The sequence below is a fragment of the Equus quagga genome, chromosome 14, assembly GCF_021613505.1.
Source record: "Equus quagga isolate Etosha38 chromosome 14, UCLA_HA_Equagga_1.0, whole genome shotgun sequence".
NCBI classification, from domain to species: domain Eukaryota; kingdom Metazoa; phylum Chordata; class Mammalia; order Perissodactyla; family Equidae; genus Equus; species Equus quagga.
Genome location: NC_060280.1, coordinates 19,299,691 through 19,317,058, shown reverse-complemented (window position 1 = coordinate 19,317,058; position 17,368 = coordinate 19,299,691). Strand labels below are relative to the sequence as shown.

Genomic DNA, 17,368 nt, shown 5'->3' with positions numbered 1-17,368 from the left:
GAGAATGATAAGGAAATGGAACAAAACATAAACAATTGGTAAATCTGTGTAAAGGGTATATAGGAATTCTTTGTACTATCTTGTAACTTTTCTGTAAGTTTCACATTGTATCAAAACAAAAAGTTACAAAAAAAGAAAGAGAAAAAGTCTCCCATCTCTAGATCAAAGCAAAACTGTCTTCTAGGCCCGAATATTAATGAAAACTGAAAGGAGTGCTCAAAGACAGAAAGTGATCAACACGGGAAAAGGGGAAAACAGAATTTCACATTCTAAAAATGCATCAAGAGCAATGGACATCATAGTCAAAGCCTCTTGTAGCTTTTAGTTTTTGAAACTTGCCACACACATCAGTGCCACTGTCCCATCAGTTTCTGAGCTTGGTCCAAGGGGCTTGACAGAATGGCAAACAAAAAGAGCAGTCCCTTACACAGTGACCCAAAGGACAGGCGACTTCTCACAGCCAATTACGGAGGCCAGAAATGAAGAAATCCGACTTCTTACCGAAAGGAAGTGTTCTTTTCCTTCTGTTTGGGTAAAATTATTTGTGGGGTAGTTTGTCCAGCAGCAAAAGCAAAGGTGGTGAAAATGGACTGAGGATAACGGAACTTCATCAGCTGTTTCTTAAAGATCTCTACTACTTCTGGACTCACTTCTTCATCAAATGCTACTTTAATCAACTATAGACAAAGAGATTAAACACATCAGAAGCATTAAGGATTTCCAGATAACTTCCCCCTAAATTACTGAAATAGCAGAAAATAACAATACTAAATGTCAAGAGTTTGGAGATTGAAGGGATCTTGGATATTATGCAATATAACTTTTTAATTTAAAAAATAAAAAAGGCTCAAAAAGTTTTTCTTGCCATAGATGGTTAGGTGGCAAGGAAAATCATGTATCTTAAACTTGGGTTTCTTTAAGATTACCTTTTCTATGATGGGATAGAGAAATAAACTTACAGCGATTAAGTAGGAAACATGTCCTTCTCATTTCTCAACTGTTGGTTCTAGATAGGGAATTTGGCCTGATAAGGTCTCTTCCTATCCAGAGATACTATAAATCTAGGAAGAAAAAATCCAGTTTGACTAGACTCCTAAGCAGTATGACCAGGCAATACTCTAGTTCAGAGTCCTTTGGCAGTTGGAACAGTGAAGAAATCCCTAGGAGGTCACTGCTCTCAGGTGTTGGGGGAAGGCCTGGAGCCTAGAGATGAGCAGCCTCACATTTCACACAATCAGCACGCAGAGGTACTAAGGCATGGCTTCTTGACTGGAAGGACTGAAGCAAGAATTGGAGCCCCTGCAAATCCGAGGAGTCAGAAACAAGGCATGAAGAACAGGAAAACAAAATGTCACAGACTGGGAGTTGTACAAAAGGCAAAAACTAAGAAAAGATCACTCTTCCAGTGTCTGGTTTAAATAGTACTTCCATGAGTTCTGATATGTGCACAGCCCCCCGGAAAACGCTCTGCTTTATTAGGGGTGATTTAGTGAGAATCAACAGTACTTTAGCCCCAGCTATAATTCTGAGTTTTACTTCTTTCGCAGAAGAGCCACAGGGTATTTCCTTCTGAAACAAATGCCAAGAGAATTGCTTTCTGTCTATCTAAAGGCTTTATCAAACACAAACGGAGGAATGACGTGGCAGAGAGCAACAGTCAACTGTGTGCGTCTGAATTTCTAAGATCACTAAATATTGACAATCTGTTGGCACTCTGAGTTGGCCAAGGGGCTCAGGAAATGAGGGATTAAATCCAAGACTGTTCACGAGTTTACTCAGTTGAAGATTACCCTCTCAGACCCTCTGAGCCTCCTCATCCTCTAACTTCTGACTACGTGACCACAGAAAGTGCCTATGACGTCATTTGTAGAAAACTTTTGAATAGTGGAAGAATGGCTCCCTTTCTTCATACCTGAAAAGATGCTGATGTGATCTGCAGTCCTTCTTGCATGTTCTGCTGTAGCTGGTTCTGCATTGTGATCTTCTTCTCCTTGGTGATGGAGGCAATGGGAAAACTACGCACAACTGTCTGCTCACCAACTACAGGAAGACAGGACACAGACTCAGTAACAGTACTTTACAGCTCATTCCTAGAGTCTCTGCTGCTCATTTGATCAGCCTTTGCTGGAGAAATGTACCTGGAGGGTACAACACCCAGGAATGCAGTGAGAGAAAATGCCATGATTCTAGAATCGCGTTCATTAACTTTATTGCGTGGCAATTCAATCCTGAGACACAATCCTTTCCCAGAGTGAAGGATCTGTCACAACCCTCCTGCCTTTGTTCTATTTCCCAAACCTATGTGTGCCACACAAGATCACCTGGTTTAAGACACTCTTAGAGGAGGTTTTATACAGAAAAAATAAGTATCTTAAAACATTGAAAAGACACCTACGATATTTAACATAAGAATAAAGCAAAAGAGAAAAAGTCTTTAAGCTTGTTTCCGTATGTGGTAAAAGGTGCTATACTATGTATATGTGCCTTCGGAAGATATAGGCCTGGGCTTAGGCCCAAGGTTTTTAGGAGTTTAAATATTAAAGCAAGAAAGGGAAAAACATAAATAATTATTTATCAACTAGCTGAGGTTGCGAGGATGAGGCTCTAGGAAAGCAGCAGCATCCCTGAAGCCTCGCCTGGGGCTACAGCTCCCCGTGGAGAGGAGGGCCACATGCAGAATGCAACAACGGGCTAATCGGCTCCTAGGTTTGAGGGGGCAAGGTTTCACATATTTCAGAAAGGGAGAAGATTCCTGCATGCTAGATGGCTAGAGAATGGTTCCTGGAAGAAGTGAGAGGAAGGTGAGCTTTGAAGAGAGTGTAGGTTTGGATTTGCAGAGGGGAAGAGGAAGGCATTTCAGGCAGTGGCACAAGGAACAGAACAGGGGCAGCAATGGGCAAGGCCCCTCTGCTAGTAAGCCAGAGGGGGTGAGATTTGAACTAGGTTTCTCTGACTTTAGAGCCCATACGTTTATCCACTTATCATCATCGGAATTCCTCATTCCCTGGACCTGTCAATTCCTAACCTGGAAAATTCTGATCATCTTCTTATGTTAAGCTCATACCCAGAGGCTAAACAAAATCGGGATGTACACAGGATTTAAGTTCTAGGATGTATTAAACAACCTATGCTTATATAACACATGTAAAGTTATTTCTATGTGTCATTAAAAGAGAAATTTTACATTGAAAATCTTTTTTTTTTTTTTTTTGAGGAAGATTAGCCGTGAGCTAACTGCTGCCAATCCTCCTCTTTTTGCTGAGGAAGACTGGGCCATCCTCCATGCCCATCTTCCTCTACATTTTTTTTTTTTAATATGTGGGACGCCTACCACAGCATGGTGTGCCAAGCGGTGCCATGTCCACACCCGGGATCCGAACTGGCGAACCCTGGGCCACCGAGAAGCGGAACGTGAGCACTTAACCACTGTGCCACCAGGCGGCCCCCTACATTAAAAATCTTAAAAAGAGAAATAAAATACAAGAGAAATAAAAAGGTTTTCTTTGATAAAAATAATTTTCCTGGAATGTGAAATTATCCCAAAAATTGACAGGAAAAAACAAGAGAACAATATAACCTTTCACAGTAAGTACAGCTTTGATTTATTTAAAAGAAATAAATTTGAGCAATTTAAATGACCAAGTATTCACATATTTATATACCCAAAGTATATGTTTACAGCCACTGAGCTCACAAAAGTTATAGTACAAAAAAAATTATAAGGACTGGAATTTAGTTTCTTTTGCAAATATACTTGCTTTCAAATACAAATGTAATTTATGTATAGTAATATAACAAGAGAAGGATGAGAAATTTTGCTCTATTTCTTACTTTTTTCCAAAATGAGCACAACTATTCTTATAGATTCATTTTGTTTATTGAATTTTGTGAGCTTTTTGCTTATTAGATGGTAAGCAATCTTTTATGACCAAGATAATAAACCATCTTCATTCTATCCAAGCAAGGAATTATACAATTCTGAGATTTTAAAGATAATACATTTTATACATCTGAATCCCACTGTCTAACAAAATGCACAGCACATAGCACATACTCATCAAATGCTACTGGATGAATAATTTCAGATGAGGAAGGAATTTTAGTGACCATTTATCCCAATAGTTCTCACTCCTCAGTAGGCATCACCATCGTTTCTGGGGCCTAAAAATACACAGATGCCTAGGTCTCCCCACTCCTAGAATCTTATTCTAGATTCGAATTCAATCGTTTGAGGGTTAGGTCCAGAAACCAGTATTTTTTTTTTTTTAAAGCTTCCCAGGTAATTCAAATATGCAGTCAAGGCTGAGAACAATGAATTATCACCAATCAAGCCCAATTTCCTAATTTTGTAAAAGAGGAAGTGGAATCTCAGAAAGGTTAGAGGACCTCCTTAAAATATCAAGATTTGTCAACAGCAACCTAAAGCTGAGCTTCTGGATTTGGAGTCCAACAATTTTACTCAAAATCTTGTAGGCTTTTCCTATCAACCAGAATAGTTTATATAGAGACTATAGTGATTAAAAAAAGATAATTCAGACTTGATAGGCATGCTATTCCTTTCTAATATAGCAGATTATATAGCGTAGTGGAAAACAGAAGTTGAGAGAGTTTAGTGGATAGAAAAGAAGTTGTCTGCTAAGAGGGAAATGAGGTTAGTTGAAATAAGATGAGAGGGAAGAAGTGGAGTTAGTTGGTTAGTGCTGTACAACCCTGTGATGCTTAACACATCCTTCCACAGAAGGGATCATGTGTCTGGAAAACCTTAGCCTTACAGTTAACTGTAGGACTTGGAAAGGTGGGACAAGTCAGCAGGGGACATTGTTAGCAGCTAGACACTGCGAATATCCCTATGTCACAAGATGCTGCCTCATGAATTATGATCATTTCAGTGAATGAACCCATGATTTACTGTTTAGAAGATACCCTTGGTTCTGCTGGTAAGAATCTATGATCCAAATTATCATTAGCTTTGACAGATGAAAGAATTCTAAAAAATACCTACGTGGCAAAAGGCTTACTCTGAATCTGAAATGATCTGCAAATCACTGTATACACATGGAATCAAGACCTCATGCTGCACACAGATATCCACAATCCGATGGTGTAAGATGAGACATACCTAGCTGATCGTGGGGAGTCCCTCTGAACAGAATTCTGTATGTGGTGAGGAACAAGGCTCCTTCTGCCGGCAGGAGCTGAGGGCCTCCAAGAAGGCCTCCGGTGGCTTCTTCTCTTCCATCAGGATCCAGGAGGACTCGAAGACCTTCACAAACAACTTCTTCTCCTGGCAGTAGAGCAGGTCTAAGAATCTTGGGCTAACAACAGAGAAAGTATTTTAAACACAGCTCTCGTGGGTTTCCAACACTGAGACCACGGTTAACTTTTCAGTCACAGACCTAAAAACTTGAGCCACATTTCCCAGGTAGCCAAATGAGAAAACAGATTTGGGAAGAGGCAGAAATAACATTTCTGCATCTGAATGTAAAAAGATTCTTTGTAGCATTGCTTATTAACAGTAAAATCACTGGAAATTACTAAAATGTTTGAAACATCTATTCAATGGAACATTTTGCAACCATTAAAAAAAAATGACATGGATCTATATATGTTAACATAGAAAGATATCCAGAATACATTGTTAAGTAAAAAAGAAAGTTGCAAACCAGTATGTTTATTATGATCCCCTTTTTGGAAAAAGAAAACAAACTGTAAGGATATGAATCAAACTGTTAAAGGTGGTGCTATCATGATTAAGCGTAGAGGTGGGGTGGGAGGACCATGGGGGATTTTCACTTTGTACAATACTTACTTCTTTAATGCTTCAATTTTATACAAAGAACACTGTTACTTTTGTAAACTGAAAAGGCAAGTACTTAAAAAAATGGATGCATCTTTAAAAAGACCTGCCTTTCTTGGCCTCTATTGAGGATTAATACAATAAATGGCCAAATAATGAACATTTACCTATCTTGGGAAATAAGGAACCATATGATAAACTCCTCTAAAGAGTTCAGTGTTAGGAAAAAAAAAATCCATCTCTCCTGAAGATCTAATATGCTTATTTTTTACTAAGCGTAAAAACTACATAAATCAGGAGTATTCCTTCTGTTGGCTCTAGGAAGCTCAGAGCTAAATGTAAAGCCAACGTATAATGATCGCTGTGTCTCAGATTTCTGATAGAATTATCTTTCCTATCCATCTGGCTTCTGATTTCTCCTTTGAATTTACTTTTACTAGTTATATCGTATAGGTAAGAGGGTCCTGAACCTTAGTCCACAGACTGGTGCCAGACAAGCTGCAAAATAATCCCCTGGGAGGCTTGTTAAAGTACAGATCCCCAGGCCAGATTCCAACTGCTCTCCGATTGTGGGGGCTGGGGTGGGCTTCAGGACTCTCAATGTCTAACAGACTTTCCAGATGCTTGTGATAATGTGCTTGTAATATATACGGATTCAGGAACCTGCTGTTTTTATGGTAATTGCCTTTTTTGGGAAGTAGGCAGAGCATAAAATCTTGGCTTGGAAGTTACAATGTTCATAATTTATGCCCTGGATGCAAAAGTAGACTCAACAAGAGGTTATTGTTGCTCCTTTGTTCAATCCACTATTCTACTTCAGTGTCCTTTTTATTAGGATCTACATGATAAACTCCTCTGAAAGTTTAATGTATCATTAAAATTGGAGTTGGTCTCTGTACAAGGTTAGGAGAGGGTACTTCCTGGGGCACAACAGTCTATTGTTGCTGTTTTTAAGAAGCGATGTTATGCCCTGAAAGCATGTACTGTAATAAATACCTTCTGTATAGGCGGCAGTCTTCTACTCTCTCGATGCACTGCTTCCAGGCTCTCAATGTGCATAGCTACAATTCCTAGGGTGAGTCAGAGTATTCAAAATGAAAGAGCAAAAACAAGAAGAATTAAAACAAATTCTGGATATTTTAGAGTTAAAAACTATCAGAGTTTAGTGGTTCCTCAAAAAGTTAAACATAGGGGGCCAGTCCTGTAGTGTCCTGGTTACATTCAGCGCCTTCTCCCTCAGTGGTCCAAGCTCCTGGGTTTGGATTCTGGGTCTGGACCTATGCCACTTGTCAGCCATGCTGTGGCAGCAACTCACATATAAAGTGGACGAAGACTGGCACAGATGTTAGCTCAGGGCTAATCTTCCTCAGCAAAAACAAAAAAACTAATTAACAGAATTACCATATGACCCAGCAATTCTACTCCTAGGTATATATCCAAAAGAATTGAAAATAAGGACTCAAACAGATACTTGTATGTGAACATTTATAGTAGTACTATTCACAATAGCCAGAAGGTAGAAACAACCCAAGTGTCCATCAACAGAAGAATGGATAAACAAAATGTGGTGTATCTATATAATGGAATAGTATTCAGCCATAAAAAGGAATGAAGTTTTGATACCTGCTAGAACATGGATGGATCTTGAAAACATTATGCTAAGTGAAATAAGCCAGATACAGAAGAATAAATATTACATGATTTCACTTATATGCAATATCTAGAATAGGCAAATTCATAGAGATAGAAAGTAGATTACAGGTTACAAGGGGCTAGAGGGTGGAGAATGAGGAGTTATTTTTAATGGGTACAGAGTGTCTGTTTGGGGTGCTGAAATGTTTTGATAACAGATAGTGGTTATGGCTTCACAACATTGTGAATGGAATTAATGCTACTGAATTTGATACTTAAAATGGCAAATTTTATGTTATATATATTTTACCACAATTTAAAAATATTAAAAAAACCCTAATCAGGACATACATGAATAGCATGGCTGAACTACTAGAAGACAAATCTTGCAGGTGTTATGCTGGAAAAAGCAGACCCATAAGAACAATTTTTACTCAACTATCTCCAATATTCTAGTTCTCTAATATCTGCAAAGTGATTACCTGGTATCATGCAATGAAGGCTTTTGATGTGATCCTGAGTAACTCCACTTTCTGTACAAACCTTGTCAATAAATCTGGTAATGAAACGCACAACAGAATTGGCAATGTCATTATTCTCCGAATCCTCAAAGCCACTTTCTGTGTCATAGCTCTCGGCTACACTTCCTGCAATACTAAGAAAGTCAAGGAAAGAAATCATGGTCAGTACTCAAACGTAACAAGTGACTACTGCATCACAGTCCATTTCCTTAGCAATTTAAACTTGCTGGAAGAGACGCATACTCAAAGAGAAGGCGCACTTAACTCCATGGCTCCTTTATAAAGTGAGAGCAGTGAAACACGATATTCTACTGCCCACATTTGGAAGCTACTGTCAGGCACTGTCCTTTGGACTCGTATTTGTTTTTGTAATGAATACCTTCTGTCATTCTCCTAAAAGAACCTTAGGGACCACAGAAAATAAAGCAAAAAGGGACTTTTTCATTTATAATCTGATACTTGAACCTTCCCAAAAAAACCATGTCCTCCCAAGTTAATTACCACACAGAGCCAGACAAAGTAATACGGCTAGCTTTGGCCTTTGGCCACTGAGGGGCATGTTCCCTGGTAGGCAAAGTAAAAGAACTTTTTCCAGTAAATAGGATATTCTTCCAAATGGAAGAACCAAATTGTCCTATGAATGCTTCTCTTGCCAATGTTTCTCTCTCTCTTAGAGAGTCACAATCCTTTTGGTCACTCTGAAGCCATCATTCTTCTGTAGGTGATGAAGTCATGCAAGATAAGGGGATAAATGTGAAAGGGAGCGGATGTGCAAGCTCAATCCCGGCCCTTCTTGCTTATTCAGTTCACACTATTCAACACATATTCCTGTCTCCTGTGCCTTCCTTTAGACTGCTAATCACGGAGAAGACTCATTAGCCTGTTCTAACCTACTCAGTTCTCTTTTCTCCAAATCCAACCACGTTAGCTGAATCAGTGTTGAGGTAAACCTAAGCAGTGAATATGGCCATCACATCATGCCAAGCGTTAAAGAACTGAGATGTGTTATCCACTCAATATGTAAATCAGGTTTTGGAAAAATGCCATGAGAGGAAAAATGCAAGGTAGGAGAAAGAGTGATGGACATGCTGCTTTAGATGGGAAGTCAGGAAGGCCTCTCTGGGTAGGTGACATTTGAGCAGAGAACTAAATGAAGTGAGGAAGTGATTCTTGTTACTATTATACGGAGAGTATTCCAGATAGCAGGAACAAGTACAAAGGGTCTGAAGCAGTATTATGCTTAGAGTGCTTGAGCATTAGCATTAGCAGGAGACCAGTTTGGCTGACATAAGAGTGATAGGAACCAAGGTCAGAGCAATAGCCAGGGGCCAGATCCTGTTAGACCTTGTAGTCCATGGGTTTTACTCTCAGTGGTATGGGAAGTCACTGTAGGGCTGAGAGCAAGGCCTGGTCGAGGACACGATTATAGGCAAACGCCATGGTTAGTTGAGGAAAAGGAGGGCCAAAAACAAATAATCACTTTGGCAAGAAGAGTTCATTAGTAATTTTCCAGAGCACCTTCTGTATATCGCTATGGCAGAAAGTAACTAAAGGGCTGGATCAGCAGCGGGTGAGACACTTGAAAACTTAGGTTAAGAGAAGAGAGCATGCAAGGGAGTTAGAACAGTCAGATGAAGTGAAGGTCTTTTAATAGAGAAGAGCCGAGGAAGTCTAAAGGTGGGGAAAATGGATAATTTTTGAAATATGTACCTGTTTGTGACAATGCTGTTGCTCCCACTCTCCCAGTCGCCTGGCGCTGATGCTCTTAGGAGCTTGTTTTTACTCGTATCCAGTGGAACTAGCAGGTTGACCATGAGGTTTGCAAAGTGAATGGCCTGACTGAAGACAGTGCTTTCCTCACGTTGCACCAGCTCCTGCTGAGTTGATTTGCTCAGAGTAGGCCAAAGGCGTAGCTGCTCGGCTGCTAGGTCCATTGCTGTCTTCTCCTGATATTGGTCATCAGGAAGCTTATCCTAAAAAACAAAGCAATACAATCCAAATCCGTCACTTCACACGAGCTTCAAAAAACATGGAAGGTGTTTTAATAACTCATCTACTAAATACCTCTGTCAGCAAAAACAAAAACATATAAACAAAACATAACAACAATGACAAAGCAAAACCTAGTCGTCTTTATTTCCCAGCTCCAGCAGGTTCTGAGTGGAAGCTCACAACAAATCCAAGGAAGCGGCAGCAAAGCACAGATGGAAACACCTCTCACTGCTAACTTCCACTGCACTGACTGACCTCTGCGGCTCCATCCCTTTCCCGCTGCCAGTTAAAACCAACTGTTGACCTGAAGCACCTAGAAAAACTCAAGCATGAATGCTCCAGTAGCATTTACTAGGACTTTGATATGTTTCTTCTCTTCTGCTCTTTGGGAGAAGGAGAGGGAATGACCAAACTCACAAAAAATAGAGCTAGATTTTACATCCTTGTAAATGTGGGAGCCAAACATTATCACCACATGGGTATACATGTGACCATGGATTTTTAAGAGGGGTTTGCCAGTAGGTTGAAGAGTTAAACGATAACCCACATCTGTATAGCACTCTATAGCTTATGAAGAGCTGAGTATCTACAGCCCCACATGTCTAGCCCAGGCTCAGAGGCAGACCCCTTTAGAACAGAGGACACAGACGCAGTGACATGTGTTTGCTCCATGAATGCTTTTGAGATAAACCAACGTTAGCATTACAGCTGCTTAAAAAACTATCAAAAGCACCCCACCTGCCCAGTTATTTCCAGAACACGACCTCTAACTAATAGTCTTTACATCTGCCACAAGTTACTCCTCACCCAAGTGCATTTGGTGTTTTGAAAGAAAAATCTAAGTTTTAAATCCAATTAAGCAAACAATTTATACTAACAGTATAGAACAACAATTTGGGATATCAGATAGATGTCAGATAGAGCTGTTATGAAAGTTTCTGTCCTTGTCACACTCAATAATAGACCAATAACATGCTTAAAATCACATGAAGCATAGAAATGAGTGACTATTACTGTGCGGTTTCTGTTAGATAGCTAGGTTCACTTATTTCACATTAGGCCAATTTAAAATGAGGATAACGGAAAGGGTCAGCAGGAACGTGTTAGCCCAGCATGTGGAACTAAAAATTACTCCTGAAGTGAGTCAACGCTGAGATTCAAGCCTGTAACACCACTTTAAGCTCAGTTAAGGAGGATGATAATTTCTAACATTATTACTTACTACACTTATAAATACAGTGTATTTTTATATTTGTATACTTTTATATTACTTAAATGCCTTTTACTTGTTTTAGACATTAAAATCTTACAATCATTATATCTATTCATTTTATCTATGAGGAAATAAAGCGCAGAGATGCAAAGTGAATGGCCCAAGACCAGACAGCTAGTGAACGACATTTTAAAATTTCAGAAAATTCTGAACTACTTTTTCAAATTCAAAACAATTTTCTTTACTTTAAAATATTTTCTTGTTATTTTTCCTAAATATATTTTATGCTGAGAAAATATATGGAAACGTATAGAATATTCCTAACAGAATATTACTAACAGAAGACCTAGATTTATTGCTGGCATACTTTTGAGCAGAAGTACTGAATTTTACATCTATTTTAGAGTCAATTAACTTTAATTTGACATTTCTTCAAGAAGTTAATTGCACAAACACATCTGCGTAGGTATTTTAGGTTTGTTCTTTCTGTTCAACCTCCTGGAATAGTTTCCAGGGAATTCTTACTTATTAAAATATAATAAAACAATTCTAGTGCTAAAGAACCATATTAAGAAGTTACTACAGAAAAATATAATGTCAGAAATCAACAGAAGAAAGATGCTCACCAACAGGGCTTCCTAAAGTAGCCCCCAATACACGGGTAGGGAGTGCTAGATTTCCTTTCGCCCTGGGCATATCTGATTAAGCTTTCCCTGAAGGCAGGATTCCAGCCCCACACAGGTAGCTTTCTTCTATTCTCTTACCTTTTGCTTCAGATGTAGGGCATGATTGTCTTCCTTGGCTGAGAGATACAGGGAGCGAACCTGTTCCTGCACCGCATTGTAAAAGGTTGTCTCCCAAAATTGCTGATTTGTCCAAATGGGGTGGTCCTGTACGCAGGTGTAAGCAAACTGGCTGACTCCAGGGGCCAGTTTCTGTGAGAACACACAATACAGATCACCCTGGGGCTGACAGTCATGACAGTTCAGAAGGATACAGGGGCCACTGTTAACCACGTGATCAAACAATTTCTCTATAAACAATATCTTATGGCAGTACGAGCTCAGCAATCAGCAACTTACTCATTTTTAACTGGCAACTTTGGGCTTGCTATCAAGACCTTTAGGGTCTCAGTCACTTTATTAAAATGGACATTTTAGCAACAGCTAAAAAAATCAAAATTTTTAAATGAGTTAGAGAATATATGAAAAGTACCTAGCACTGTAGAGTTGGTAGCTCTCATTAAAATTATGAAATAATAAAATTCATTACAACCTAAACATAAAACTCCATATAATTTAAAACTTCTGCTTGGTTTTAAGAGTACATTTTTGGGGGCCACAAGTGAGTGAGCCTACAACTTGGCCTTTCACACAGAATGAAGGCATATCATGAATTTGGGACTCAAGAGGAATTGCACCCTCCCTGCTGCTCACTCTAGCCTGTTACCTCCCCACCAAGGCTGCAGCCTGGCTCACATATTCCCTAGCAGACTGTCCTGGGCTTCAAGGGCATTTTCTGGTAACCAAGTCTGGGCATGGGAAGGTAATCTGAAACCAAACCTTCCTTTCCAGGACTTCCTGCTGGGCTTCAAAATAAGAGTAAACTTGGGGCTGGCCTGTAGCATAGTGGTTAAGTTCAGTGAGCTCCGCTTCAGTGGCCCGGGTTTGTGGGTTTGGATCCTGAGCGTGGACCTACACCACTTGTCAGCCATGTTGTAGCAGCAACCCACATATAAAGAGGAAGAAGACTGGCACAGATGTTAGCTCAGAGTGAATCTTCCTCAGCAAAAAAAAAAAAAAAAAAAGTAAACCTTACTCTGTGATTAACAGAGGGAAGGAAAACTAACTCTACAGGCACTTGAGGCACTTCATAAATATTTATATATCTCATTTAATACTAAAAATCTTGTAAGATGCACATTATTATCGCCAATTTAAAGAAGAGAAAACAGAAGCTCAGGGAGGGAGGTTTAAGTGATTGCCCAAGGCCATACAGCAATCACATAGAGTGGGGGAATTGGGCTTCAAGCCCAAAGTTTACTTGGTTCCAAAGCCCCTGATCTTTTTTTTCCCCAAGAGATATCAGAGAGATTTCTTTGCTTTTTCAAGATTGGCACCTGAGCTAACACCTGTTGCTAATCTTCCTTTTTTCCCTTCTTCTTCTCCCCAAAGCCCCTCAGTACACAGTAGTATATTCTAGTTGTAGGTCCTTCTGGCTCTAGCGTGGCTTGATGAGGGGTGCCAGGTCCACACCCAGGATCCGAACTGGCGAAACCCTGGGCTGCAAGCAGAGCGCATGAACTTAAGCACTCGGCCACGGGGGCAGCCCCAAGCCCCTGATTTTTTTCACTACATCAAATTGTCTTGCAGAGGAACTGAAAGCAAATCATAAAATAAATTAAATACCAATTAGCACTGCTGTCTGGTTTTTCTTGCACTTTAGGATCTTGTTTCCCAAAGTAATATTCTGCCTGGAGACCTCTGATATGATTTTAATTAACACTGCAATTTTAATTCTACAGATGATTTATACTGCTAAATTTCAGTTAATGATCTGGGTCATCTTTCCACAGTTGTTGCTTTCACCTCTAAAAGTAAGAAATGTTTCAAAAAGATTCTCAATAAATAGACAATTTTTTTTGTCCATTTTAGCTCACCCTGCCATTTTGCTCCGCCCCTCCTTTTTTGTCCATTTTATTCTTTGGAATTGAGTTCACCTGTTTTTTGAGAGTAGGACTAAAGTTTCTGATAATACAAGTTTTATTTTGAAGCCATTTAATAAGCTGAATTCTCTTCTGAAAGGTTGGACACTGATTACTATTAAGGTTATATACATAACAGTTGAGGAGCAAAAGTTGGTTCATTTCTTAGGGATGCATAACATGTACAAGATACCCGGTAAAAGTTATTTGCCCAATACATGCTAATTTCCTTCTTCGTCTAGAGCAGGCTAAACCTTGAACTGGAATAGGCACCATGCATACCATGAAACATAGTACTTATGTAGTTGGAAGTGGGAAGTGGGGTGGCTGTGATTTTGCCTATGAGAGTTTGTGGATTTCTGGATCCCATGTGGAAGTCCCTTTCCACATGTACTGCATAGGAAGTCCTATGCATACAGAGGACTATGTACTGCAGCTGAGGCGGTCGACTATAACTCTATCAGGTGGCTATACGCAGGGAATGACCATTAAGCAAAAATCAGGAGTTCCCCAAGGGGAGGCTGCACAAGGATCATTGTCGGTCTTCATAAAGCCTGTCTGTTTGTTTAAGACAGAGCTACTATCTACCTATGGGAAATCATGGACAAAATGTGTGTGGTTCTGTGAGTGTATAAGCAGAAGCCTCAGACACTGAATCACATGCTTCTTCTATACTCTGCTTAAAGATACTCGGGGTGTGGGTTGCACATTCTTTTTTTTGCCTCTAAGCACATTAAGGACTAACAATGACCTCAGAAGTAGTGCACAGGCCTATTTTGAAAGAGATTTTAAAGGCATGAAATTCAAACAAAAGAAAAGCATAATTTTCGACTGCATTTCCCATGAGTATAGTCAGAGGCAGCACCATTGCTTACAAACGCAATGTAACCAATAACAGCTCTTAAAATTTTGGGGGTCTTAAATTACATTAACATAGGTGAGCTCAGAAAAACTGAGCAGCTAGCAAAATCCTTATCAGTTTCTCATATAAAGTACTTTTGGCATCATCAACATACCAAAAAAGTTATTATTAACTATAAATCTCTTACTACAGCTTGACAGAGCTCTACAGGAATCTGAGAGTACAAGGAAGACCTGCCTTTCTCTTTCAGCATTTTTCTTACTAATGCTGCATTTTCACTTTCCTTGGCACACATCAGTTATTATCTTCCTGTTTATTCAGAAACTAAAAGTGAATATGCAAAAACTTCCCAAAATCTTTTGAACAAAAGTGAACTGTGTATGTTCCAAGGCAGAAAACAGAGTGACGGTGGCCCAAAGAGTCAGAATCCACAGCTTGTTTACTAGGTGGGAATTATGGCAGGGTGAAGTGATTATAGGACACACACTTTTTGCTGGCAAGACAGTCACAAATGGCTATGGCATCTGATACATGCATAAGAAATCATTAATTCTCAAATCCTACTTCAAATATTATTATTTTTCCAAACATGAAATTTGCTTCCTTTCTCTGTGGTTTCCTGCTATGTCTTCTCAACCACAGGCAAGGGACACTGCGTCCCTTGCTGTTAGGATGGGCAGGGCCACTGCAATGATGGGCAGGTGAGTTCTTAGGACCAGCAGAGGGCAGTAGCACCTTTTCTGCCTAGATTCCTTCAGTGCTTTAGATAGGAATTGCAAAAATGGAGCTCTGCAGTCTGGCTGGGCTAGAATAAAATGGGTGGTAGAGTGAACACTGCTTGTCCTCACTGTACATTTGAGATACCCTATAAAGAAAATGGATTTGCCCAAGCTCACACAGCAAGATGGGTAGAAGAGAAGGGAATAGACATAAGGTTTTCCAGTATTCTACATCATTTCTGTAAAATATAAAAATTAAGATATTCCACAAAACAAAATTACAATATAATTATCTAGAGAAAGATGCAATGAGACTGTAGGGTTTCAGATTCAGTGTATCTTGTGATAGTAATAGTAGTTTTAGTAAACACAAAGGCATAAAGATACTTGCACCCCTATGTTCATTGCGGCATTATACACAATAGCCAAGACTTGGAAGCAACCTAGGTGCCCATCGAGGGACGAATGGATAAAGAAGATGTGGTATTTATACACGATGGACTACTACTCAGCCCTAAGAAATGACGAAATCTGGCCATTTGTGACAACATGGATGGACCTTGAGGGTATTATGCTGAATGAAATAAGTCAGAGGGAGAAAGTCAAATACCATACGATCTCACTCATAAGTAGAAGATAAAAACGACACACAAAAAAAACACATAGCATTGGAGATTGGACTGGTGATTACCATTGGGGAAGGGGAGGGAGGGCAAAAGGGGTGATTAGGGTCACATGTGAGGGGATGCACTATAATTAGTGTTCGGGTGGTGAACATAATGTAATGTATACAGAATTTGAAATATGATGTACATCCGAAAAAAATAAAAATTAAAGAAAAAAAAGAAAGAAAAGATGTTCATCATCGCTGTGCATCAGGGAAATGCAAATCAAAACTGCTAAGATAGTACCTTACACCCATTAGAATGACAAAAATAACTAAAACTAATAGTAACAAATGTTGGAGAGGTTGTGGAGAAAATGAACCCTCATATACTGCTGGTGGGAATGCAAACTGGTGCAGCCACTATGGAAAACAGTATGGAGATTCCTCAAAAAATTAAAAATAGATCTACCATTACGACCCAGCTTTCCCACTACTGGGTATCTATCCAGAGAGCTTGAGGTCAGCAATTCCATAAGTCCCACGCACCCCAATGTTCATTGCAGCATTATTTACAATAGCTAAGATGTGGAAGCAACCTAAGTGCCCATCAACAGACAATTGGATAAAGAAGATGTGGTATATATATACAATGGAATAGTACTCAGCCATAAAAAAGAACAAAATCGTCCCATCTGCAGCAACATGGATGGACCTTGAGGGAATTACGTTAAGTGAAATAAGCCAGATAGAGAAGGACAATCTCTGTATGACTCCACTCATATGAGGAATTTAAACATGTGGACAAAGAGAACAGATTAGTGGCTATGAGGGGAAAGGTGGGGTGGAGGGTGGGCACAAAGGCTGAAGGGGTGCACCTACAACATGACTGACAGACAGTAATGTACAACTGAAATTTCACAAGATTGTAAACTATCATTAACTCAATAAAAAATAAAAAAATTAAAAAAAAAACAAAATAAGCATCTGTGGATAAAACTATCTCCTGATTCTAATCACTTCTTTGATTTGAACAAAAATCCTTCCAAAGATGGTTTCTTAAACTGGTCTATATGCCAACTTCAAGACCTTTTATTTTGCACAAAGATGAGACTCAATCCATACCTAGGGTGTGAGGGTGGTGGTATGGTCGGGAATGCTGTTGTCAAATGACATTTTTCCTTCTTTCCCTTTAATACTGGCAATAATATTTACTCTACATTTCATAATCATTCTTATGATTCTGTCCTAAAGAAACAAGTGATATTTTGCCATGCGCTTTTATGAGATATTTAAGAATGTGTTGACTTCCTTCCTTATCTAG

The 17,368-nt window shown here is 39.4% G+C and overlaps 1 protein-coding gene across 5 annotated transcripts in view; it reads right to left on the bottom strand.

Moving 5' to 3' along the window:
- Positions 1-17,368, bottom strand: part of SBF2 (SET binding factor 2) — a 463,187-nt gene that overhangs the window by 58,341 nt on the left and 387,478 nt on the right. For all 5 annotated transcript variants that reach the window (XM_046684984.1, XM_046684986.1, XM_046684988.1 and 2 more), the window contains 7 exons: positions 11,920-12,090; positions 9,661-9,923; positions 7,912-8,084; positions 6,794-6,867; positions 5,120-5,315; positions 1,913-2,040; positions 502-677 (listed from right to left, as the gene is read on the bottom strand). In XM_046684984.1, the coding sequence (XP_046540940.1) occupies positions 502-677; positions 1,913-2,040; positions 5,120-5,315; positions 6,794-6,867; positions 7,912-8,084; positions 9,661-9,923; positions 11,920-12,090 (1,181 nt within the window). The remainder of the gene's footprint in view (positions 1-501; positions 678-1,912; positions 2,041-5,119; positions 5,316-6,793; positions 6,868-7,911; positions 8,085-9,660; positions 9,924-11,919; positions 12,091-17,368) is intronic.